Here is a 27,743-nt window from a genome sequence, read left to right on the forward strand (position 1 = left end):
AAAGCATTTGCAAAGTTTTCTGCCTTTTTTTTTTTTAAACAGTTTGACGTTGCAGGGAGCAGCCTTTTGGGAAGGTTAAATACGAGTCTTAGGCAGGTCACAGATGATACGATTTTCTTTCCTGCAACCATGGGACACAGTCAGTGTTAATGGGAGGAATCCCTCCTGAGGAGCTACTGTGTTCCCCCAGCAAGGGCCGCCGGAGCCATCCCTGCCAGAAGTACACAGTGATTATTGCTAGCGGCTACAGCAGCTGGCAAAAATCGCATGTAAAGATCGGACATACTGTTTGCACCCAGGGTGATTGATGAATCAACTTGGGTACAATCAGCCTGCCCATACATGGTTTGAATCTCAGCAGGTTGGCTTTAATGGAAGTACTCTAGGTGAACTCACCTAAAAACAAGCTGTTAGGATGCTTCAGTAAGCTTCACCGCAGCTTGTTGAAGCCTGAAGCTGAAGCTGCTTGAAGCTTACTGAACACTTTGCAAATAGTGTGTAAAAGAATGCTGTAGAGATTGATCTTTCAAATACTGAGCCCTGTGTAGAGAAGTCTAAAAAAGCTGATCTAAACCCCAGAGTGAACACTAAAGGCAGTGTTAAACTGAAAAGAAAACACTTTTAATAAATTCTTACACGTGATGACTGCATTAGTTGTTTTAGGCTCTCTTTCCCTAATTTTCATCTGGTGATCCTGCCAATAAGTCTGTTTTTTAACAGAACAAGCTGTCCTGCAGATATAGCAGTTAGAGGGTTGAGACAAACCATGTAGCACTGACAGGGGTGCTTACAATGATCAGCTTTTACGTAAAACCTTTACAAGAACAAAAAACTGTTGCTTTAACTACTTAAAAACTGTTAGCTGGAGTTTGGCTTGAATTTGTCAGGGTATCTAATTCTGCTAGTGCATGTAACACTCCCTTTCCCCAGACTGACAATGCTGCTGTCCAAAGGTATTTCTGTTTCATCCAGAGTGTAGGCATCCTAAAACAGGAGATTACTTGCTAGATGACTTTTTGGTTTGGGGGTTTAATATTGCAGCTACCGTATATACTCGAGTATAGGCCGACCCGAATATAAGCCGAGGCCCCCAATTTACCCCCAAAAAACTGGAAAACTTATTGACTCGTGTATAAGCCGAGGGTGAGACATGGCTGTCCATCCCTGTGTGTCCGTCCATCCCTGTGTGTGTGTCCGTCCATCCATCCCTGTGTGTGTGTCCATCCATCCATCCCTGTGTGTGTGTCCGTCCATCCATCCCTGTGTGTGTATCCATCCATCCCTGTGTGTGTGTGTGTGTGTGTGTGTATTCATCCATCCATCCATCCCTGTGTGTGTGTGTGTGTGTGTGTATCCATCCATCCATCCCTGTGTGTGTGTGTGTGTGTGTGTGTGTGTGTGTGTGTGTGTGTGTGTGTATCCATCCATCCATCCCTGTGTGTGTGTGTGTGTGTGTATCCATCCATCCATCCATCCATCCCTGTGTGTGTGTGTGTGTGTGTGTGTGTGTGTGTCCGTGCAGCCTTGTGTGTGTGTCCAGCCTACCTGTGTCCCAAGCCTCCGTCCCGAGCCGCCGTCGTCCCGAGCCTCCTCCGTCCCGTGCCGTGCCTCCTCCGTCCCGTGCCGTGCCGATGGATCGCCGCTCCAGGATCGCCGCTCTTCTCGGCGGCCATTCTACAATTCAAAAGCCGCGCCTCCGCCTGTGATAGGCGGAACACTCAATTTCCCAGCAGCCTGTGTTCCGCCTATCACGGACATCCTCTCATACTCGTCCGTAGTATGAGAATGAGCGGATGTCCGTGATAGGCGGAACACTGACTGCTGGGAAATTCAGTGTTCCGCCTATCACAGGCGGAGGCGGAGAAGGAGGCGCGGCTTTTGAATTTTAATGTCCGCCGTCTGTCTGCTCGATACGCTGATCGAGCAGTCAGACAGCGGTGACTCGAGTATAAGCCGAGGGGGCACTTTCAGCCTCAAAAAAGAGGCTGAAAATCTCGGCTTATACTCGAGTATATACGGTAAGTCCTTATAGGTGGTGGCTGCATTTATTTTATTTTTTTCGTGTACAGTAAACAGGCATCTTAAAGTGGTTGTAAACCCTTACAACACACTTTGACCTACAGGTAAGCCTAGATTAAGGCTTACCTGTAGGTCCAAGAAATATCTCCTAAACCTACACGGTTTAGGAGATATTTGCCGAAAGACAGGCACCGAGCGCTGCACCGTCAATGGCGAACATGCCACTCGTGGCGGCTCGCATGCGCGGGAGTGACGTAATCGCGGCTTCGCCGAATGACAGCGGCGGAGCAGCGAGACCCACCGAGAAGATGGATGCGCCGGACTACAGGGGACAGCGGTGACATCGCTGGCTCCTGTGTCAGGTAAGTGACACATAATGGACTGCTATGCGATGCATAGTAGTCCATTATGCTTTACCTTTGCAGGGAATGAAAGAGGAAGTAAACTCATCAGGGTTTATTTCCTCTTTAATTACAATTACTCCTAGCTGAACAACTATTTTTCTTTGCAAGTATAAACTGTTGTATGAGGTTTTAGAATAACCCCCAACAAAAAATAAAAATGTTGCACTCACCTAGAAACGTCTCCCCAGTACCACTCTGCTTCCTGCAATGTTCCTCCACTCACGTTGGTTGTGCTGGCTGGTGGTTTAGGTTTTGTTGGTTTTGGAGGGAGAGCTAATAAAAAAAAAGCAAGGGAGCATACTGAAAGCCCAGTTTGTTTAACCATCACTGTTATAAGCTCAATTCATAGGATGGAGAGGTATTTATTTATTTTTTAACTTAACTCCTTATTTTATTATTACCGTATTTATCCCATGATAATTGTTCAGTTGAAAGGAAAAAAAATCACTTAAAGTGGGGTGCCCCCTAAAAAAAATAAAATAAAAGTCAGCAGCTACAAATACTACAGTTGCTGACATTTAATAATCGGACACTTACCTGTCCCAGGGTCCAGCGATGCAGGGGAACGTCATTCTTACTGTGGGCACCCGGCCGTGGCTTCACAGCCGGGCACCCACTGCGCATGTGCGATCGGCGCAGGGCGCCGTGATACTCCGCACAGTCATCTGGGACACGTGACAGGTCCCAGATGACCGTGCGGTGCGAGGGGAAGTGATGTCACCAGCCCGGGCATTGAAGAAGGCAGACTACGAGGGACCCCCTAGCAACAGGCATTTAGAGGTGAGTAAAAAAAATGTTTTTTTCCATATTTTTTTTTAAGAATTTTAAACTATTTTTTGGTGGCAACACCAATTTAAGTACATCATTTTTGTTTTACTAAAGAGTATACAAATACAGCATAAAGAAGGCTGAAGAACACAAAAAGATTAAGATTAAGTAACAGTAAAGTGCAGCTACCGAAGTGCTTCCACCTGACAGGCAGGAGTCTCCTCATCAGATTAACCCACAAGCCCAATGGGGGGGTGATGTATGTAAAACTCCCCGCTGTCAGGTCCATATGGACCTAGAAGTGAAAGCGATAAAAGCAAAAGATCGTGCATGTACCTCACACCCTTAGCAGTTCACCAGGCAAAAGCAGGTACATCCTATTTTTAAGAAGGATTTTTTGTACTCATCGTAAAATCCTTTTCTCTGTAATTCACAGACTGACACAGCTTCTCTCTTTAGACCATTGGGTTGTTATGCCACCTTCAGGAGAGGACTAGGCATTACATGTTAACGTGATTAAAAAAACTAGAACTTTCTAGTTCCGTCCAAGGGGCAGTCCCTTAGGTAACAACCCCTCAGAATGCTACTGCAGCCTCAGTACATCAACAAGCAGTATAACAGAGAAAAATATGAGGGGAGGGTGCTGTGTCAGTCAGTGAATTACAGAGAAAAGGATTTTACGGCGAGTACAAAAAAAAATCCTATTTTCTCTTATATTCACCGACTCACACAGCTTCTCTCTTTAGACCATTGGGACGTCCCCAAGCAGTGCCAAAAAGAGGGGTGGGAAAACAGCAAAAAACTTCATCCACCATGGCATGTGGGAGCTAGTGTGTGGAATAACCACCACAAAAAAACAAGGTGCTCCTCAAAAGAGAAGCACTACCCTCAAACCGCACCAAAACTGCGGCAACAAATGCAACAGTGCATTAAAAGGTACTGCGTTTTTACCCAAAAAAAAACACACAGGAAAAAAAATTTGTATGTGCAATTGCCATTATACAGGCGCCTGCAAAACTTTGCAGCCAAAACAGACATCACCCGATGCACTGACATCTACCTTGTAGAATTTTGTAAAAGTGTGAACAGACGACCAAGTCGCCGCTTGAGCGACACACTTGAGCGTCAGATGCTTGTTGTCGGAAGGCGCAAGACGTTCCGATTGTCCTTGTAGCGGGCCGTGACCGGAAAGGGGACACCTGCCCCTTCGAGGCATAGACCTGTACAATAATCTGTCTAATCCACCTGGAAAAGGTGGCCGACGAGTATGCCATGCCTTTTTTCGGACCAGCCACTGAAACAAACAAGGAGTCTGACTTCCGGAAGGGAGCCGTGACAGACAAATACCCCACAGAGCCCGAACCACGTCCAGGGAATGGAGGGCCGCCTCCTTAGGATGTGTCGGCTTAGGACAGAGCACCACTGCTGACACTGAAGCCCTGGATAACAGAGAGAGGGTATCCAGAGCTGCGTCACAAACGTACTTAAGGCCTGCACTAGTTGGTCTGCTAGTTCCACTCATATAGGAGAAGCCTGTTCTCCCAATTCGCTGTGCAACAGTTTTGCCCACTCTGTGTCTGCGACACAAGTGTGGATGCCAGTACTGGCCGCATGGTTGACCCCACAACCGTAAACAAGGAACGAGCCACTGCCTCGGCCTTCCTGTCCGTGGGATCCTTAAATGCAGGAGTCCCCTCCACCGGAATCGTGGTTATTTTGTTTAACCTTGATACTGGGGGGTCCACGACCGGAGGAGCCGACCACTTTTTGAGAAGGCTCTCCTCAAAGGGGTAATGCACCGCCATGTACTTGGGGACCAAAAAGGTCTGTTGCGGTCGACCCCTTTCCTTGTAAATGAACTTGTCAAAATAAGTCAGATACGGGAACACCTTAGGTGAACGGGCTGGCTTACGGGACCCAAAAGGGACCGCTACATCAGCAGAGGGATCTGCTGGCTCCTGAATTTTCAGGGTATCACGCACAGCTGTGATAAGTGCTCCAGCAAGCGCTTTATTGCGCACAGACCCGGACGGGGACTCATCCTCACTGTCCGAACAGTCCTGGTCAGCGTCGTCTGAAACGACAGAGCAGGGGTCACCAGCCTCAGCAGGGCCTGAGTCTGTGTCAGAGCTCTCCCCGGGGGGTGGGGGGTGGGGGGCAGGGCCGCTGTATAGCACCTGGCACCCAGGCACCGCCTCCATTTTGGCAACAAACGAATTGAGGACCGCCGACAAAGTGTCCAGGGGAACTGCGCATTCCGCAGGCGAAACAGTTGCAATTGCCTGGATTTTGGGGGGAAGAAACACCAGTTTCTGAAGTCATGCTGACCCTACCCTGTCTGCCACCTGTTAGGGACTTAGGGCAGTGATGGTCCCACCCTCCTTACTGCTGCTGGCTGCGGGGCTCTTTCCCACAGGACTCATCACCCTGACAGGTTCTGCGCTGTCCAGCAAGTAGTGCCCGTGTTCTGACAGCTCCCAGGTGCAGAGGAATTTGCTCTGTGTCATTCAAAGCTGCTGCTTATGGCGCTGAAACCGCTCTGCAATGTGCTCGGTACAGTGACTGAAAATGGCAGTGATCAGCGCAGCCCCCCCCCCCCCCCCACAGGTGAGAGGCCCCCCCGGAGAGCCCCTGTACAGACACACGCAGCATCCTCCACAGGGAGGGGGGGAGCGAAGATAGGGACAGGGAGAGAAGAGAGGGAGGTGAGGAACCCCGAATCGACCACCCAGGGAATGCCCAGCTGCTCAGCCCCACCGAGGCAGGGAGAGCTATACTTACCAGTCCTGAAGAGCTGGGAGACATTCCATCACAGACCCACTCTCTGATCAGAACAGGGTGGCTGCTGGCCTCGGCACACTGACGCAGACATCAGTAGCCCGGTCATATGTGCGCCCTGGAGCATACTAGATCATTATGAAATACTTACCTTAGAACGAGGCCCCGACATCTCGCCCGATCCACGCCGAGGGAGCTGACATGTTTAGGATATTTTTTTTTACCTACCGGTAAGCCTTATTATAGAGACTTACCTGTAGGTAAAAGTAAAAAAAAAATACCACTATACCACTGCTTTAAGTGCCTGACCTCACACACTGTACACTCAAGCTTGAAATCAATCTATGAGGTTGAAGTTGAAAGAAAGGAGTTTTAACCTTAGATTGTGGAAATGGTTCTTTAAGGTTAGAGCAAATGTGAGCTCCCTCCCCCAGAAAGTGGTACTAGCTAAAGTGTTGACAACTTAAACTTAGAGGTCTTCCTCAAGAACCAGAATATCAACTTGCGGACGACCCACCCGCAATGTCGTACTGGTACTTTGCTGCCCATTTCCAGGTTTAGGATGTACACATATGTGCCCCCCTCCCCACCGACACAAGTCTGTCAGTAGGTCTTGGCCAATGATTTTTCATGCCCGGAACCTGCTGATTGGCTGTGTCCAATCACAGTCCAGAGCCCTGTGTTGACGATCAACAAAGGGCTCTGTACAGAGGAAACAATTTCTCTGTTTTTTATCAAAGAGCAGGGATAAGAAACAAAGATCTTTAGTATAAATCAGCACACATTTAACATTGTTAGGCACAGATTTAACCCATTGATTACCCTAGATGTTAACTCTTCCCAGTCAGTGTGACAGTGTATAGTTTTAGCACTGATCACTGTATTAATGTAATTGGCGAGGTCATTGGCAGTCAGTTCCCACTCATTGTCAGTTAGTGTCAGATTTACCGTCACACTATGGCAATCCCATTATAAACAGCTGGTCACTGCCATTAGTAGTATTAAAAAACAAAAAACAAATAATAAAAATGCCATTATATATACCTTCATTTGTAAGCAAATAATAACTTTAACGCAAGCCAATCAATATACACTTATTGGGATTTTTTTTTTTTTTACTAAAGACACAGCAGAATACATTTTGGTCATAATTTATGAAGAAATTTGACTTTTGTTTAACCACTTGCTTACTGGGCACTTAAACCCCCCTCAGTCCCAGACCAATTTTCAGCTTTCAGCGCTGATGCACTTTGAGTGACAATTACGCGGTCATACAACACTGTACCCAAATGAAATTTTTATCATTTTTTTCCCACAAATAGAGCTTTCTTTTGGTGGTATTTAGTTACAGCTCGGAGTTTTATTTTTTGCTAAACAAACAAAAAAAAAAAAAAATCATGTTTTAATAGTTTGTTATAAAATTTTGCAAACGGGTCATTTTTCTCCTTCATTGAAGTGCGCTGATTAGGCGGCACTGATAGGCTGCATTGGTGGGCACTGATGGGCTGCATTGGTGGGCACTGATGGGCTGCATTGGTGGGCACTGATAGGCTGCACCGGTGGGCACTGATAGGCATAGTTAAGGCGGCACTAATAGGCACAGATAAGGCAGCACCGATGGGCACAGATAAGGCGGCACTGATGGGCAAAGATGGGCACAGATAAGATGGCACGGATGGGTGGCACGGATAAGTGGCACGGATAAGTGGCACGGATAAGTGGCACGGATGGGTGGCACGGATGGGCACTGATAGGTACCACAGATAGATGGGACTGATGGGCACTGATAGGTGGCACTGATAGGTGGCTCTGATAGGTGGCACTGCTGGGCACTGATGGGCGGCACTGCTGGGCACAGATGGGCGGCACTGCTGGGCACTGATGGGCGGCACTGGGGTGCAGCACCTTTGAGGCAGATTGGGTGGCACTGTGGGTGGCACTGTGGGGTGGCACTGTGGGTGGCACTGTGGGCACTATGGGCACTAACGGGGGGCACTGACGGGGGGCACTTACTTTTGCTTTTATTTTACTTCAGGATGGCACTGCGGGAGGCAGGTGGGCACAGGCAGGTGGCAGGTGGTCCCTTGTATTGATGGCCGTGATCGGGACTGATGTCCCGATCACGGCCACCGGTGATCGGCTTTTTTTTTCTCTCCTCGCGCTGTCAGCGCGAGGAGGAATAATAGCCGATTACCGGCTCCGTTCTATCACATGATCAGCTGTCATTGGCTGACAGCTGATCACGTGATAAGGGGTCGGGATCGACCCCTTACACGGATCGGTGATCAGGCGAGTCTCACGGACTCGCCGATCACAGAGCGCGCCGCGCGCGCCCCTCAGGGGGCGCGCAGGCCGCTCGTAACCGGGACGACGTCAATAGACGTAGTCCCGGAAATGTAGGTCCGCGCTAATGCCGTCATTTGGCAATAGCGCGGATCTGTAGTGGTTAAAAAATGATTGCTTATGTTTTATAGCAATAAGTTTAACCACTTCCCGACCAGCGCACGACGATTTACGTCGACAGAATGGCACGGGCAGGCATATTGGCGTACATGTACGTCCAATATTCGATGCCGCCCTGCCATTGGGAGCGCGCCGCCGGCGGCGCGCTCCCGCGCTGGTCGGGACCCCCGTGAGTCCGGTCGCGGGACCCGCGGACTCGATCGCCGCGGGCATCCCCGCGATCGTCTCACGGAGCGGCCGAATGGAGGAAATGCTGTATAAACAACATTTTTCCATTCTGCCTAGCAACTAGTGACGCTGATCTCTGCTCCATGTGATTGGAGCAGAGATCAGTGTACACTAAATGAAAGCCCAACCCCCCCACAGTTAGTAACACACCCCTAGGAACACTTAACCCCTACACTGCCACCCACTGGTTAACCCTTTCACTGCCAGTGTCATTTACACAGGAATCACTGCATTTATATAGCAGTGATTACTGTATAAATGACAATGGTCCCAAAAATGTGTCAAAAATGTCCGATGGGTCCCCGACAATGTCGCAGTCACAATAAAAATCGCAGATCGCCGCCATTACTAGTAAAAAAAAAAAATAATAAAAAATTATTAATAAAAATGCTATAAAACTATCCCTATTTTGTAAACGCTATAACTTTTGCGCAAACCAATCAATAATCGCTTATTGCGATTTTTTTTACCAAAAATGTGTAGAAGAATACGTATCGGCCTAAATTGAGGGAAAAAAATGTTTTTTTATATATTTTTGGGGGATATTTATTATAACAAAAAGTAAAAAATAATGCGTTTTTTTCAAAATTGTCGCTCTATTTTTGTTTATAGCGCAAAAAATAAAAACCGCAGGGGTGATCAAATACCACCAAAAGAAAGCTCTATTTGTGGGAAAAAAAGGACGTCAATTTTGTTTGGGAGCCACGTCGCACGACCGCGCAATTGTCAGTTAAAGCGACGCAGTGCCGAATCGCAAAAAGTGGTCTGGTCTTTGACCAGCAAATTGGTCCGGTCTGAAAGTGGTTAAAATGTTTTTTTTCCATCATTTTTGGTCTTTTTTTATTTATATATGTAAAAAAAAACTAAAGCAGATAGTGGTGATCAAATACACCCAAAAGAAAGTTCTATTTATGTGGGAAATTTGGGTACAGCTCTGCATGATCACGCAATTACTAAATAAAGTAGCAAAGTAATTGGCCTGGTCAAGACCAAGGGGTAAAACCTTCCAGAGCTGAGGATTTACACTGGGTCGTGGGAAATGTTAGAGAAAAAAAAAAAAATCATACACACATAGGTTCAACTGAATGGACCCTGTGTCTTTTTCAACCTTATAAACAATGTAATTATCATACAATTGACAGGCAGCCAACGTCTGATTTCAGGTGAACTATGACCACATTAAAAAAAAAGATGTACGATTCACAAAATAATTTCATGGGTCAAAGCAAATGGTCGTTACACAGGAGGTTTGAACTGTTAAATTGATTTCATGACACAGATGTTATTGAATTTATTACATGATGAGCATACCAGGAGGAGGGTGTTCTATAGGAACATTATTATCCTTCAGCAGAAGTTCCAAGAGCACAGCAGGATAATCAGGCAATGCTTCTGCCCTGTACATAAGAACAAAAACAACAGAATAGGAAATAGAAAATTAGCAAGAAGGAATATGGCCATTTCAAATGTATACACTCAAATCTAAATAAAATGTTTTCTATATATTTTTTTTTTTTTTACCTTTAAATAAATTAAAGCTGAAATAGAGACAGACCTGAATAAACATTTAACATACGGTAAGTGTAGTCAAGCAAAAGTGACATAAAAAAAAAATTTCCTCCACTAAATGACAGATCTTTCCTTGGCCTGCTTCTTTAAAAGGCATGGGAAGCCCCTAGAACAAGTACCCCAATTTTTAAGCCTTTGGCTATGCTTTTTTTTTTTTTTGCATTAGCCACATGCCATCTTGGCTAGTCTATTAATCATGATTAGTGGGAGGTGATACAAGGGTGTGATGTAACAATTCCCTCAAAGGAAGTTTTCTGTAGAAACTATTTTGTGATTCTTCTCCAGGAACTGAGCATGTAAAAAGGGTGTTTAATTCTTACCCAATTCTCTTTACCTTCTCTGTTGTAGCTGTCAATTAATAAAAAAGGGAAAACAAAGGACAGGACAGAGAGGAGTCATACTATGATTTCTGCCTCTTATGCAAATGTAGGAGGCAAAAAGACAATTTATGAAACTATACAGAAACTAGTGTGCAAATCCTCCTTCGTGCTCTCTGGTCCCCACTCACCTCTCGCTATATTGCTCCTCTGTGGTGCACTGTGTGTAACCTCTGCTAGTTTGCCCTGCTCTGGTCCCCCAGCTCTACTGATCCTCTGCCACTCAGTCCCCTCTCACCTTCCGTTATAGGGTTCCCATGTTGCACACTGTGTGCCGTCTGCTAGCTGCTCCACTCCAGCTTGTACCCTTCTCACCTTTCTTCGCTGTACACCAGATGTGATATCTACATCAAACACTTCCAGTCTATATAAACGTGATCTGGAAATGATTGCTGATGATGTCTTTATGGCTTGCTTGTTGGTTTCCCAGTGCATCCTGGGATCTCTCATATCTGCAATACTTCCAAAACAAAAGCAACGCTAAATAAAAGCCTCTACAAAGCTGCAGGTGCTGCTAGCGAGCTTTGTCATAGACTTCTATGGAAACTTTGGAGACACTTTGAAACACCAAGAAAGCAACATAGGGTATAATTTGTGAAGCAAAGCAAGCGCTGTAAGCTAACTTATTTCGTGACAGATGCATTCACTGGCAGTCAGAACGCTTTAAAAAAGCGCGTCTAAGGCCACATTTTGAAGCAAGTGTAAACAACCCCCTAGTCAGGCTATGGGTTTTTGTATAAAACTTCCTTCCATCTCATGTTAAGTAGCCCATAGGATTATGTGATTTTCTTTCCTTCCACCACAGGTTTCCCAAGAAACAGCAAGGAGCTGCAAAGAGGGCCTGATCTGACATACACCCTGGATAAAAGGTTTCTGAAAAAGTAGAAACCTTTCGTATCAGGGTGTTTAAGGTCCGGTTCTAGTCAAGCCCTGATTGTAGGAAGTGCAGAAAGCAAGGCACAGAGTAATCTCTGGGTTTGAAGTGCCTGTGTTCACACCAGGTAAGAAAGGATTTCCAGGCACAATGATAGATCTTTTTTAAGTGGCTTTTTTCTTCTTGTAATAAGCAAGATAAGAATGACAGACTCAAGAGAGAACTCTATCCCTGAAGACCTGAGCTTTAACATCCATGCTGTTAAACCCAATGACCGAGAACCAGAATGGAATGCAGAGCCCTGAGACCGCAAGGCTGGCCTGTTGGGAAGAGGCCAGGGGTTGTCTCCTAGTAGTCTAAATACATCTGTGTACCAAGTTCTTCTTGGCCAGTTTGGTACAATAAGAATAACTAGTTTCTTCCTTTGCTGTATTTTGTGAAGCAGGCAAGGTAGAATTTGCACTGGAGGGAAGGCAAAAATTATCTTGAATCTAGACTAGATTGTCAAAACATCAAATACAAATGCTAAAGGAATCTTGGTCCTGGTCATAGACAGAGGTAGCTTGCTGTTGAATCTGGAGGCCAGGCCAGCCATGTCCGGGGTTCCCTATCTGTGACATATTAGGATGCTGTGTTGAAAAAATCTCAAAATTTAGCAAATGGAACAGAACTTTGATGAAAAATTTCACAGAGACTATCTTTGACCTGAATTTTTGAGTGTGAGCTTTGAGAGAAAGAGGGTTCAGTTTAGAAGTATCTGAATTGTCCTGTGGATGTTTGCATATAGTTGAAAGGGACAGGAGTCCTTCAGAAGGTTGTCTAGATAACCTGTGATCTTAGGAAGGCAAGAATAGGTGCAAGGACCTCAGTAAATTTGCTGGTAGCAAAGGATAGGCCAAATGGCAGTGTGACAAACTGAAAGTGATGGTCTCTTGATGCAATGAGTAGAAAGTACTAAGTGGAAAATGCAGATAGACACATTGGATGTCTTTGCCAGGTATTCTACTTGTTTCAGACAGGCAATAACTGACCTTCCATGCAAAATTTTGGCATTCAAAAGCATTTATTGAGAGATGTTAGTGCTAGGATAGAACGTTGGTACCATGAACAGGTTTGAATAGAATTTTTTGAACCTGTCCTGTGGAGGTAATGGCACAACTATTCCCTGTTGCATGAGATGTTTCAGGGCATTCTGCAAATCTGGGGGGGGGGCAGTTGTGAATTCAAATTTGTACCCCTTTGAAACCATTGGTTCAACCCATGGGTTCAGAATGTCTGTGACGCAGAAATAAGCAAACTGTTCTCTTGAATTTTCTGCTGTGGGAAAAGAACCTTCTCTTATGTGACATCTTTAATGACTGAAGTGCCTCAAAGAGCTGTCCTCATTCAAAGGGTATGGATGTGAGATGTCTTTTATAGACAGCTCTAGCTCACTAGGCACTTAGCCACAAAATTCTGTGCATGTGAATGGAGACTACAACCCTTCTGGAAATGTGTGTAATTACATGTTCTAAGGCAGTGTTTCTCAACCTTTTTTCAGTCAAGGCACCCTTTAGAATTCTGCACAATCTTGGGGTACACCAGGAGGTGCGTCTGAGCACACATGCACATTTCTGTGCATTCCCACGCATTGTGTTTTTCAATGGGTTGCCCTCTGCATATGAAACAAGCATGAATGGCACAATTCTTAAAATCACTCCACACCAAAATATATGGTACTGAAGTACCATGCATTTTAGCATTTGCTAGATGCATGGCAGTGCCATTGAGAATAGCACCCACATGCATCTGCAAAAGGCAAGTTTTTGTGTGGTGTGGGAAAACAAGAAATTTCGAACGCATTCACTTGGTGTGAACAAGCCTTAAAATGTAGTATGTGAGGCAGAGTTTTGTGGTCAGTAGGTTATGACACAGAGTTGCCTTGTACCTGTATAAATATTTAAGCAGTATGTACTGCCAGGAGAGGGCAGTATGCAGTGGTAGAGCAGTCAGTGAGCGGTATGGTACCGCTCCATCAGTGAGCAGTATGGTAGCATCAGCCAGTGAGCGGTATGGTAGCATCAGCCAGTGAGCGGTATGGTAGCATCAGTCAGTAAGCGGTATAGTAGAGGCAGTCAGTGAGCGATATGGCAGCGTCAGTGAGTGAGCGGTATGTAGTGTCAGTATGGTAGTGTCAATCAGTGTGCAATAACATGGAATTCCTGCTGGAGAAGCCTCTCGCAATCTGCCACTTACAACGCACCACTGAAGATGAAAGGAGACTTGCAGGGCTGTTTTCTCTGCTCCTTCATCTTGAACCTTGATCAACCATAGCAGCCACCTGTGTGAGGAGGGAAGGAGGTGGCCACACCCCCAGTCCCATTCAACACTTCCGGCTGCATGGGGAGAAGCTCAGGGAGGAGAGCTGCATATGAAGTTAAAGGAGAGTGCCACGAACAGCCCCTGCCCCCTCTAACCTGTTCCTCTGTATCATCTGTGGCGGCAAGTCAGGGGAAACCAAGACCGCTGAGCAGTCTGACGAAGACCTCCTTAGCAACTGATTATGTCATGATTTGTCAGGACGCAGGAGGGCAGCCCACACAGCACATAGGAGGTTACATGTGAGTTTGAAAGGCACAATAAAAACCAGAATTGTGGTTACAAAAACAAGAAAAAACCCAACAAACTTGAGCCGGTAGTAAAGAATATTTCATTTACCTGCCTACCTTAGTTGGGGCATTTTTTTGTGCTTTTGCTGTGGAACCCCTGAGAACTCTTTGCAGCACCACGGTTGAAAAACTTGGTTCTAAGGCATGCAAACAAAAGAGCGGCATAGCTATATCTAAACCCTTTCTTCCTAAAGTGATCTTGTTTCTTCCACCTTTGAGTGGTTATCTTGGCCATCTTGCAAAATAGGAAGCCGCCCAAATGCAGAAAATCCCCTGTGGGTAGGCCTTGAAGCTGCAGGCTGTGACACTTTCCCACTCAATAACCTGTTATAGCTTTGACAGAGTGAAGGTGTACTGTATTTCTAATTCTCCCTCCCCGCATTCTCAGACTATGGGATCACATCAAAGGATCATCCCAGCTTTTATCCACCCATTGACTGCTCCTCTCATTCCATCCGACCTTTTATCCATCTCTAGTTGCTCTGGCTTCCTTTGCCCCCTGGCAGCTTTTTAATCTTGCTTGTTTGCATTGGTTAGTTGGCCTAGCAGGTTGCTTTCCTTCTTGACCCTGCATGAGACCCATAAACTACCATGATCTGAGGTCTTTAGATACCTACAGGTAAACACTTTTACACCCCTGCCCTGCAAACTCAATTCTCTTTAGACCATCTTTCATGTTTTGAACACGTCTTAAAGAATTTCATTCCCCTGGTCTTATCTCTAGGCATATGATCTCAAAGTAGTATTTTCGACTCCCATCCTGTTCTTGTAACGCTATATATTATATTGCATTATATTGTTAGAATACCTGGAAACTTGTCTTTTGATATTGGATGTTTTTCTCTATTAGAGTGAAAACAAGGTTACATAGTTTCCTAGTTAGAAAGGTTGAATAAAGACACCTGTCCATCTAGTTCAAGAGTGAGTGTGGGTGCGTGTCTACAATTACCCCTATTTAAGGTACCCATATAGCGCCATTTACGCAGCGCTCCACACATACACTGCACAATCACATCTGTCCCTACCCTCAAGGAGCCCACAATCCAAGGTCCCCAACTCACATTCATATACTAGGGCTAGTATAACTAGTATAACTGCTGTTCTCTAAGGTAAAAACCTTTGAGCATAAAAAGAGCAACACAAAAGGTAAATGTAAATTTCTCAATTAAAGCATAGTCCTGGAATACAAGATCATGTTGGTTTGTTCATTGCCCTAGCTGTGGCTAAAAGTGTAAGGAGAGCCTTTAAGAGTGTCCCAAATGTCTTATCTGTAGAATGTTTGAATGAAGGAACACCTTCAATTGGTACAGTGAGCTGTTTGAGACTGAGATGGCACACAAACTATTGGAAAATACAATTTTTTAGTGAACTCTATTTCGACTGGATAGAGCTTGGCTTTTCAGAGGAGTAAAAAAAACCTTATTGGATTGATCCAATCATCATAAAATTCTATTTGTTTATGAACAGGAAATGTCTTTTAGATTTAGCAGGTCACTTTGTACCCAAATAGGGACATGACAAAAAGGGGGACAGTCAAATTTAACAATGTCAAGGCTTCTGCTCACAAAAAAAGTGAGCAACATCAGGTGTATGGAAATCTTCCACCGTTTCCTCTAACTCCGCCTCTGGGTCCTTTTAATTCCATCCTCTTGTATTTCAGGGATGGTATATCGGGACTATGCTCAGGTAGAGACTGTGGAGCTGGAGAAGGAGTCTGGCATTTTGTAGCCAATGTACAGTGGTTAGCTGTCCAAGAAATTGTGACATAGTTTAAGAAAAATCTGCCTTAGTCAGACAGAGCTTGTTGCGTGCTTGAGACAGCCAAAATTGGATGCAGAAACTGGTGTTAAAATCAGGTGCTGCTCTGACTAAAGGGAAGCATTGTCACTCAGACTGAGGTTGAACAGAACAAATGTTTACAGGGGTTTTTGCTGTAGCTCCCTTTCGCTTCGATTCCACAATAGCTACAGGTAAGGATATTCCCCTGAGGGGTACTAAGAGTAGGGTGCGGAATATAGCATGTCTGAGAACAAATATGCAGCAACAGTCCCAAAATGAGGTCCTTGTGGCAAAAGGTCCAGAGAAAGTGACTGGGTACCTTATAAGGCCTCTAGGCAGAGGTGGAGGTAAAGTCTGTGACCTGTGGTGTGATGTAACACCAGGTTATCCACATAACATGAAACTGAGTGGTTACGTTTTTGCGCCAGGTTAGAAACCTTTACACTGTAAAGTGAATACAATCCAAACAAAGTCCCTGTTACAGTAACAAGTCAGAGATACATGGTGACCCTCTATAACCCATCTTTGTTGCTGGTCCCTGTATAAAACACACCCTCAAATGGTCTTCAGGGTCTGGTTTCTATAGCAATAGACCTTGGCCCTGGACCTGCATAGCACTCTGTGCAAAGTGCCGAGGTGAGTGCCCATTCAGGATCCAGTGTCCGAAGCAATATTAAAACCCAGGGTCTAGCAAAAATGTCCAGGGTCTAGCAATTTTATATATTTATAGGATTTTCTTGATTACTGGAGGCTTGCTAAACTGTTTTACAATGAACACTTGGCAAAAATAAACCTTAAACGTTTGTATAAAATTAATGGAGAGCTAGACCAAAAACAAAAACACTCACCCTGTGATCACAGGCCGAACCAACAATGGTCCAAAGATCTCTGCAGCTACCTTCACGTTGAATCCATTAACGCTGCCAAAGCTGCATAGCTTTCCAATGTGCCAAAGTATACATTGTAAAGTGAGAACATGCTGAATAGGAACAGTAGGTGGTTGTAAAATTGAAGAAATACGTGCTCTCTTCTGCTCGTCTTCACTAGGATCTGTGTGACAGAAAAAACAAGAACTAATGCATTAAGAAAAAAAAAAAAAAAAGGTACATTTAGAGTTCATATTGTCACTTGAGTGTTTTTTGCTTGTTTTGTGAGGATGCTGACTAATGTTGGCAACATCTTTCTGCTATGAAAATAGAAAAAAAGATTAAAGCAAAACTAAACTTTCTCAATCAACATTTTTTTTGTTTTAATGTTTTTTTATTACACATTTTTGCACTTAATTCCTGGTCTCTAGCCTAGGCCAAAACTATGATATCCCATGAGTCTTCATGGGCCTTTTTTTCTTTCCGCTGAGGGAGGCGGGGGTTTTTTTTTTTTTTTTTTAGGTAAGCACACCCTCCTCCCTGCATACCTAGCTAAGGGCAGATGGATTGCATGAAGATAATGCTACATGAATCATCTTCCCTTACTTTTTACTTACTTCCCTCTAGCCGTGGCTAGGAATGCTAGGGGGTGTGTTTCAAAGTGATTTCCCCTACAAAATAAAGCATGGAAACATGGATAGAGGAGTATGTTTAGAATGTCAAAAATTAAACTTTTCAGTTTATGGTACTCAGATACAGTTACTGCAAGTTCTGCTTTAACACCTTCCTGTCTGCAACCAGTAGTTTAACTTTGCACGTGCTGGGGGAATGCAAATCCTAATTCCCTTTTCCGAAACTTTCTTGGCACTGCCAGTCTTGGTTTTGGATCAATGATCCGGAGACTCTGAGATTGGTACCCCATCATGTGATTACTGTGACAGCCTTTAATAGTGTTCACAGATTTACAAAAGCAACAGTCACCTAAGACTAGTAAAGTGAAAGTCAGACCAAGAAAAACATTAAAGGAGAAGTCCAGCCTGAGCTTGTTTGGCTGGGCTTCTCCTATGGGTCACAGGAGTGCAATTCATCTTGCACTCCTGTGACCCAGTTTCAGCAGAGAGTGGTCTGAAGTCCATTCTCTTCTGACATCACAGAAATCTGGACTGATAGGAGTCTCAGCCTCTCAGCGAGTCCCTTAGAGACTGAGATGGCAGTTTTACAGCCCCTCTACAGCTCAGCACACTAAAGAGCGTGGAGGAGCAGCGCAGGAGAGATGCCGACTGAGACAGCAGCTCTCCGCTCGGGTAGGTGAGAGAATTGAGCCATCAGCCGTGTTCGGTGGTTTAGTTCTCACTGAAGAGGCGGCGGGGGACAGATGCAGCATCCACCTAGGTAAGTATGAATATGTGATTAAAAAAAAAAAAAAAAACCCTGTTTTAGAGTAGAGAAGGTTTAGGACCGCAGTCAGGTATTATTGCTGCCTGTGTTCATGCTGGGGTAATTTGTTCTCTCAATTTGTCCTAGTGAACATTGTCACCTGGGATAAGTGTGAGGACTAATATAAAAAGCTTGAGTTGAGATAGGTGGCCCTGTTGTAAAAGAATAAAATTAATACAAAAAACAACCAAATGCATTAGACTTTTGCATATGCTAGCCATTAACTGGTTCCCGACCAGTGCACGCCGATGTACGTCAGCAGAATGGCACGGGCAGGCAAATGGGCGTACCTGTACGTCCCTTTAAATTTGCCTCCCTGCCGGCGGCGTGCTCGCGTGCTGGTCGGGACCCCCGTGAGTCCGGTCGCGGGTCCCACAGACTCAATCGCCATGGGCATACCCTCAATCGTCTCACGGGACGGCTGAACGAGGAAATGCCGTTGTAAACATTCTCATTTTAGCCAGAATAGTGCAGCTCTACCCTGTAGTGAGAACTTTGTCTTTAGGGGCCTGATCTACTTGATTTTTTGTTCTAGCTTATAGGATTCTAGGAGATCTTGTGTAAGTTTTTTATATGTTCCCTTATCTGACAACAATCTTTCTGCTTCAGGTGGGTCCCTGCTAGTGTGGGCAGTGGTTTCTTCATCAAGTGTGTCCACCTTTGGTTTTTCGGTGGTGGAAGTCTTTTGGAGTTCACTGAAGATGTTGCCTCAGCTGTCTTCGCCAGCGAGTGTGGACACTCATAGCAGCCATCCAGTCCATCCTGTCTACCATCCTGGAACATCACACACAATATCACAGCACCTCTACACACAGATTGCAAGTTTCTTAGATGTAAGTGGATATTGGAATAAAGTATTGTTGGTTTTATTTACACTGACCTGGCTCCCTGTTTTTCTCTTTTTTACCTCTGTTTCAGAGGGAATCCCAAACCTCAACAAGGAGCTGCCGACTTGCATGTATCCTGTCCAGTCACCACCTGCTGCCATTTTTCCCATTGATCTGAGTCACATTGTGGTTCTTACCTGTTCATGGACTAGTATCATTGTCTATTACTTTTTATCTTCTGTTTTTAATAGTCCGTTTTTATTTTTATTTATTTTATTGTTATTTCAGTATATATTATACACAGATGAAGATGTCAGATGATGTCAGTGAACGCTGACTCACTCACTTTTTAGTGAGGCTCGGTTCACACAGGGGCGGCACGACTTGCAGCGCGACTCACAGACGCGACCTGCACACGACTTCAGCGGCGACTTGCAAAACGACTTCTGTATAGAAGTCAATGCAAGTCACCTGAAGTCGCCCCAAAAGTAGTACAGGAACCTTTTTTCTAAGTTGGAGCGACTTGAGTCGCTCCTATTAGAACGGTTCCATAGTACAGAACGGAGCGCGACTTGTCAGGCTGCTAAGTTGCCTGGACAAGTCGCCCCTGTGTGAACCGAGCCTTAGTGAATTGTTTGCATACTTTCTTATAGCTAGTTATCCTTTTTTTTAATACCTTTTGATCTTTAGCAATAACAGACATAAAAAAAGCAGTGTTTAGATGACAAAGATTCGATAAGAATAGTTTTAGAGTAAAATTCAAAGAAAATCAGATGTTACCTTGCAGTATTTGGATGAGTTCCAGGTTGATGTGTGAAGGTATTACAGGACTTGGCAGCTCTTGAAGAAATGTTTTGACTAGGTCAGCAATAAAATGTACATCTGCTGCTTCCAAATCACCTCCGAAAAATTCTAGAATGAGAAGGAACACCTTGTACTGAAGTAGGATGTGAATTTACAAATGTGCAATACAGATAGGCCTCCTTCACATGGGTGTACTTAAAGTGGTTCTTAAAAGCCTTAAAGGAGTTGTAAAGTCTTGAGGTTTTTCACCTTAATGCATTCTATGCAAATAAGGTGAAAAAACACCTGTGCTGCAGCTGCCCCCCTTTTGCTTACCTGAAGCCCATCATTCCAGCGATGAAAACGAGCCCAGCAGCTCCAGCCACTGTCTCGGGTCCTCATTGCATCAATTGATAGCAGCAGAGACCATTGGCTCCTGCTGCTGTCAAAAAAATAAATCCATCAAATCCAGTCACATGGGAGCCGGAGCCGAGTCCTGCTGTCGGTGTCAATGGATGCAGCAGCAGGACTCGGGAGCACGCTATGGAATGCAGCTCTCCATGGGGGCACTCGATGTAGAGGAGAAGCCAGGAGTGCCGCTGGGGTACCCCAGAAAAGGAGGACCGGGCCGCTCTGTGCAAAACCCTTGCACAGAGCAGGTAAGTATGACACATTTGTTATATAAAAAAATAAAAAAAACACAACACCTGATCCCGATCTGATCCAGCAATGTGCACAAGATCAGCTGCTCTTGCTGTGTCTCCCTGCTCATTGGCAGATTGATAGCAGTGATAGCCATTAGTTCCCACTACGGTCAATCAACTGCTACGATAAGGGAGAGGGGATGGGGCCAAGCCACCCGCTCTGTTTCATTTAACAGAGATAGGTGGGGCCTGGAGTGCTGGCAGGGGGACCCCAGAAGAAGATAATTGGGGATGCTATGTGCAAAAGCAATTGCACAGAACAGGTTAGTATGTTTTTTATTTAAATAAGAAAAAAAAATGGAAGCATCTAGAGATCACTGTGTTGTATGATGTAAGCAAGGGGAGTAACGAGCCAGCCAAGAGATGCATCCCATTTGGGCAAACACAGCCCTCAAACGGGTGTATGTTGCGGTACACCCATGTGACCAAGGCCTTAAGAGACTAGACCACTTCCTAACTTGGCCCTCCATGGAGAGCACACCTTAAATGGGTCTTAAGGGCCTGGGCTCTGTTGCTAGCAGATCATGGTGCTGGACCTGTACAGCAACCAGCAGCTATGAACACCATGCACCACCATTCAAAGGTGAACACCCATGCAGGATCAAGTTCCTAAAGTGTCATTAAAAGCTGGTCTGCATTTTCTATGGTCCTTCCACAATGCTATGTCATCAAATGCTGGGGAGAAAGAGGGAGGAGGTGAAAATTTTTAAATGGCAGCTCAGGATTAGACAATGCTCAGGCCACCTGAGGAAAAGGGAAGTGCTCATGTCTCCCCTGCACAGCCTGACAGACTGAGTAAAGGAGAGTTTCCCAAAACTAAAGCCTAGCTTTCACAAAACCCCACTGTACATAAAAATTTAACAAGCAAGTTCAGAAAAAAATGAGAGATGTTAATCACCCTTACAAAAAAGGCATTTACAGACTCCAGCCTCAGATAAAATAAAGGGAGGAAAAAAATCCTCAACACAGTATGTAGCCTGCTAGCCACTCAAAACAAAGCGAGTCTTCAGAGACAGGGACAGGAGATACTGCCACATCTAAACTGACATGGAAAATTAACCTGATAGCAATGAAAATACATTAAAACATACAGCGTTATATAAAAATACAAAGTGAACATTAAACATACGTTTTCTCAGTAAGTTTTCTGCTCATTTTATGTATAACAAACTCAACAGACCCTAGAGTTTGCAATAAAGGCCCTTAATAAGTTCAACTCTTGTAAGAACTGGTTCTTACCAGTTTTTAATGTGTGTCTAAACTCCGAGCCAGAGGTCCTATACAGAATTTCACTGTCCATTCCTAGAAGGAAAACAAAATCTGTCATAAATTACATTTACTAGTACTCAAGCATAGTAATCCCCCACACCATAGCTAAAGCAAGCAAAATACTCATCTTCTCAACAAATGAAAGTGACAAAAACTGTAAATGAATGAAAGAGGATTATTATAATATGCATCACCAATGTTTTTGTTAAATATATATTAGGTATATCCCGCTTTAAAGCATCTTCTTGGCACTTAATCAAAACATACCATACTGTACAAAAAACAAAAAACTAAATTGAACAACTGTATATAAAAAAAAAAAAACGGTTATACTTTTTTCTTTCTTTTTTGGAGGGTTATTTGACAGCAATAACTCCTGATTCTTGAGAACAGCAGGGAATTTGCAGCCCATAGATGGGTGGTTTTTTTTCATTCAACCAAAACAAAAAAAAAAAACAATCCTATTCTCCCAGCCACACATTTAAGGTGGATGGGGGAATCCTCCCAATAAGCTATTATTCTATTATTAAGCTATAGCTGGCAGCGCAGATCAAGTGGCAAAAACCCAAAAGGGTGGTTGTATAGTAGTTAATTGGTTGATTGAATTCTGTACAACTGCCTTGCCCATTTCTAGATCAAATTCGGACAGCTTCTGCTGTAATGGGCGAGTTTCCATCCATGTATGTTCGACTTTAGTTTTAGCCATTGTCAATTATCTTCTGTGGGACTGAACAGCATTTGTCAGCCTGCAATGTCTTGTAGACCTAGTGTGTTGTAGATTCCCCATCCATAAGGGAGGATGTAAGCTGATAACATGCTAATTTTGAGCGGACTGTCCGCTGAAACTGTTTGACGGACAAAGTTGAGCGAACAGTCCCCGCGTGTGTACGCGGCCTTAGAAAACAAAATATATAAATAAAAAAAAAGAAACACATTACTATCTTAAAAGGTATTAAATAAGGTAGTGCTCTTACAAAAATAAACAAAATACAATACAACAGAGTAATTTTCCTGCATTTAACCACTTAAGCCCCGGACCATTTTGCAGCTAAAGGACCAAGCCTCTTTTTGCGATTCGGCACTGTGTCGCTTTAACTGACAATTGCGCGGTCGTGCGACGTGGCTCCCAAACAAAATTTACGTCCTTTCTTTCCCACAAATAGAGCTTTCTTTTGGTGGTATTTGATCACCCCTGTGGTTTTTATTTTTTGCGCTATAAACAAAAATAGAGCGACAATTTTTAAAAAAACGCATTATTTTTTACTTTTTGTTATAATAAATATCCCCCAAAAATATATAAAAAAACATTTTTTTTCCTCAGTTTAGGCCGATCCGTATTCTTCTACATATTTTTGGTAAAAAAAATCAGGATAAGCGATTATTGATTGGTTTGCGCAAAAGTTATAGCGTTTACAAAACAGGGATAGTTTTATAGCATTTTTATTAATAATTTTTTATTATTATTTTTTTACTAGTAATGGCGGCGATCAGCAATTTTTATTGTGACTGCGACATTGTGGGGGACCCATCGGACATTTTTGACACATTTTTGGGACCATTGTCATTTATACAGTAATCACTGCTATATAAATGCAGTGATTCCTGTGTAAATGACACTGGCAGTGAAGGGGTTAACCAGTGGGTGGCAGCGTAGGGGTTAAGTGTTCCTAGGGGTGTGTTACTAACTGTGGGGGGGTTGGGCTTTCATTTAGTGAACACTGATCTCTGCTCCAATCACATGGAGCAGAGATCAGCGTCACTAGTTGCTAGGCAGAATGGAGAAATGTTGTTTACAACGGCACTTCTCCATTCGGCCGCTCCGTTAGACGATCGCGGGGATGCCCGCGGCGATCGAGTCCGTGGGTCCCGCGACCGGACTCACAGGGGTCCCGACTAGCGCGGGAGCGCGCCGCCGGTGGCGCGCTCCCGATGGCAGGGCGGCAAATTTAAAGGGACGTACATGTACGCCCATTTGCCTGCCCATGCCATTCTGTCGACGTACAATTACGCGCTTGTGCGACGTGGCTCCCAAACAAAATTGGTGTCCATTTTTTCCCACAAACAGAGCTTTCTTTTGGTGGTATTTGATCACCTCTGCGGTTTTTATTTTTTTGCGCTATAAACAAAAATACAGCGACAATTTTGAAAAAAAAATGCTATTTTTTTACTTTTTGCTATAATAAATATCCACCAAAAATACATAAAAAAATTTTTTTTTTCTTCAGTTAAGGCCGATACGTATTATTCTACATATTTTTGGTAAAAAAACTAAACAAAAAAAAACGTTTGATTGGTTTGCGCAAAAGTTATAGCGTCTACAAAATAGAGGATAGTTTATGGCATTTTTATTAATAATTATTTTTTTTTACTAGTAATGGCGGCGATCAGCGATTTTTATTGTGACTGCGACATTTTGGCGGACACGTCAGACAATTTTGACACATTTTTGTGACCATTGGCATTAACACAGCAATCACTGTAAAAATGTCACTGGCAGTGAAGAGGTTAACCACTAGGGGGCAGTGTAGGGGTTAATTGTGTTTTTTTACTATAGGGGGCGTGGCTTGGCATTTGATGTCACAGATAGTCTTTCCCTATGACAGGGAACAGACGATCAGTGACAGGCTCACTAGGAAGCACGGGGAGAAGTTTGTTTACACTTGCCTCTCCCAGTTCTTCGGCTCTGTGACCTGATCACGGGACACCGGTGGCGATCGGGTCCATGGGTCCCGCGGCCACGGAGCTCAGGAGCGGATCGCGAGTGCCCTGCCGGCTGGGCACTTAAAGGGCAACGTACCTGTACATGCTTGTGCACAGCCGTGCCATTCTGCCGACGTATATTGGCGCGAGGCTGTCCTTACATGATTTTACTATTGTGGATTTAGTCACTTTTTAACACTTTAACCAGTCTAGATATGCAGTAAAGCAGGCTTGTTATACTCACTGTAGAACTTAAGGGGTTAATCCTCTGCACTGTGTAAAAATTATGTTTGATCCTGCCTCCTCTCCTCTGATCCCCCCCCCCCCCCTCTTCTTCCACTGTCCTCTAATCAGTTCTTGATAGTACAGTGCTCGGGGACAAGCTGCACATGCTCAGTTTGGTGTGTATTGCTAGAGAGTTGTTTCAGTTCTTAGGAATGTATGTGATCAGTACAGGGCCAATCAGCACTGTCCAGACAGAGGATCGGGGTCCTGCAGCCTCATAGGACAATCAGAGGAGAATGAAAACTCTCCTTACAAGCTTTAACCACTTAAAGACCAGGCCTCTTTTTCAGATTTGGTGTTTACATGTTTAAAACAGTTTTTTTTGCTAGAAAATTACTTAGAACCCCCAAACATTAGATTTTGTTTTTTTTCTAACACCCTAGAGAATAAAATGCAATACTTTTTTTCACACCGTATTTGAGCAGCGGTCTTACAAGCGCGCTTTTTTGGGAAAAAAATTCACTTTTTTGAATAAAAAAATAAGACAACAGTAAAATTAGAACAATTTTTTTTATATTGTGAAAGATAATGTTATGCCGAGTAAATTGATACCAAACATGTCATGCTTCAAATTTGCGCCTGCTCGCGGAATGGCGTCAAACTTTTACCCTCCAAAATCTCCATAAGCGACATTTAAAAAATTCTACAGGTTGCATGTTTTGCGTTACAGAGGAGGTCTAGGGCTAGAATTATCGTTCTCGCTCTCCCGTTCGCATGTGTGGTTTGACCGCCATTTTCATATGCGGGTACTACTCACGTATGCGTTCGCTTCTGTGCGCGAGATCGTCGGGACGGGGGGGTGGTTTTAAACATTTTTTTTTCTTATTTTACTTGATTTTATTTATTTTTACACTGTTTAAAAAAAATTTATGGATCACTTTTATTCCTATTACAAGGAATGTAAACATCCCTTGTAATAGAAAAAAGCATGACAGGTCCTCTTAGATATGAGATCGGGGTCAAAAAGTCCTCAGATCTCATATATGGACTTAAATGCAATAAAAAAATAAAAAAAAGTCATTTTAAAAAAATGACATAAAAAAAAAAAATATACCTTTAAGAGGTATGGGCGGAAGTGACGTTTTGACGTTGCTTCCGCCCTCCTATGGTATAGAGACAAGTGGGGGCCATCTTAGCCTCACTCGTCTCCATACCCAGCCATCGGTAGGACCCGATCGCCTCCGCCACTACCGATGGCTCCGGAAGAGTGGCGGGGGTGGCACCTCTCCCGCTGCCGATAATCATGATCTCGCGGCAAACCCGCCGCGGAGACCATGGTTATCGTACACGGGACCGCCTCCTGTAAAGAGGGATACCTCAGTTGTGGCAGCAGCTGCTACCGTTACCGAGATATCCCTCTTCAAAAAAAGACGTATATTTACATGAGGCGGTCCTTAAGTAGTTAATCAGACACTGATAAAAGTCACAAGACTGTTTAACCGCTAATGAGAAGAGGTATTTAGCAGTATATATTTACTAAAATAATTGCTTTTTTTTTGTGGGAGACCAGATCTAGTGAATGCAGGGCCCTGGGTTTAGTAACACTTTAAAGTGGTTGTAAACCCTTACATATACCCACTGAAATATCTAGTCTCAGGAGATGCACAGAGATTAATTAAATCCCCCTACATAAGCTGTACCTGTTTATTTGCAGCCATCTCTTCTCTACAGCCATTCAAATGGCACATATCAAAGGCTATTTTTGAGCCTCCGACATGCAGGGGGTGGGTTATTAGACATCACACACTGCACAGCACAATGCTGAGTCTAATCTGAGACCTGAGTAGAGGGACACTCGACCACTGTACAATCTCATAAGTAAACATGGAAAGCTGAGCCTGTCAATCATCTATTACATGCTAAGGGGGAGGGGCTGTCTCCCATGATATTCTAGTTTTGGCATAAAGGTTCAGAAGTAAGGCATGTAGATAGCAGAAGGAGGAGAGGCAGACAAAAATTACACCAGATGCTTTGGATTTATGCAAGTACACACTATAGGAGGAGAGGATATGGTTTATTAATTGTTCAGTTTATTCACAGTTTAGGGAAAAAAAAAAAACATTCTATGGTGTAAAAATTGTGTAAACTGCAATAATATACACTTTTTATGATATTATCTATGCTATTATGTTGCTGTTACCACATAAAACTGACAATGGACTAAATAATAAATCATCTCACCTTTGTTTTCAAGGGCTTCAAACAACTTGACCAGTATCGGAGGACCTATTTCTGGAGGACAAAACTGATCAACCAGCTCAGGTAGTAGAGGCCCTTAAAGAATAAACAGAAATTATTAAAATACTGATCATACTTTTTTTTCAAAATCAGTGGCAGTACCACAAAAAAAAAAAAAAAAAAAAAAAAGATACATTTAAAAGAAAGAAATGGCTGTGTTGGACGCAACTTTTGTAACCTTGCATTCTGCAGTGCAAGCTGCACTGTTCAGTATATACCTAGGGTTCCTCCAGATGTTGCTAGGGGTCCCCTTGAGTAATGAGTAACTTCTGCCTCTCAGAAAAGTTCCCACTCACACCATTGATCTTTTTAGCTATCCGTAAGGGTAAAGTTCTTCCCAATGTCCACAAGTGTAAAGAGCGTTCTTCCCACTGACCATCACACTAATGTACCATGAGTTATAGTTAGATATAGTCATTTTTAGCAGGGGTTCCCGGAGACCGAAAAGTTTTTTCAAGGGTACCTCTGTGTTGATAAGGTTGAGAAAGGCTAGTATATACTAACACATCCTAAATTAAGCTGGGCCATCACATACAGCAGAAGTCCAGCCTGAGCTTTTTAGGCTGGGCTTTTCCTATGGGTCACAGGAGTGCAATTTGTTTTGCACTCCTTTGACCTGTTTTCAGAGGAGACCGGTCTGAAGTCTGCTCTCCACTGACTTCACTGCTATCAGTCGAGGCAGTGCATCATCCCGAATTCCGAAGTCTGGACTCACCAGTTGCCTTGA

At 43.9% G+C, this 27,743-nt stretch overlaps 1 protein-coding gene across 1 annotated transcript in view; it reads right to left on the bottom strand.

The window, feature by feature from the left end:
- PIK3R2 (phosphoinositide-3-kinase regulatory subunit 2) overlaps positions 1 to 27,743 on the bottom strand; it is a 151,247-nt gene that overhangs the window by 48,310 nt on the left and 75,194 nt on the right. Inside the window, exons 3-8 of the mRNA XM_077476339.1 lie at positions 26,960 to 27,052; positions 21,764 to 21,826; positions 19,818 to 19,949; positions 16,756 to 16,957; positions 9,972 to 10,057; positions 2,594 to 2,696 (exon numbers count right to left, since the gene is read on the bottom strand). Of these exons, the coding sequence (XP_077332465.1) occupies positions 2,594 to 2,696; positions 9,972 to 10,057; positions 16,756 to 16,957; positions 19,818 to 19,949; positions 21,764 to 21,826; positions 26,960 to 27,052 (679 nt within the window). The remainder of the gene's footprint in view (positions 1 to 2,593; positions 2,697 to 9,971; positions 10,058 to 16,755; positions 16,958 to 19,817; positions 19,950 to 21,763; positions 21,827 to 26,959; positions 27,053 to 27,743) is intronic.

Source organism: Lithobates pipiens, unplaced genomic scaffold, assembly GCF_037356315.1.
Source record: "Lithobates pipiens isolate NorthernLeopardFrog02 unplaced genomic scaffold, aLitPip1_a1.2 Scaffold_13, whole genome shotgun sequence".
NCBI classification, from domain to species: Eukaryota; Metazoa; Chordata; class Amphibia; order Anura; family Ranidae; genus Lithobates; species Lithobates pipiens.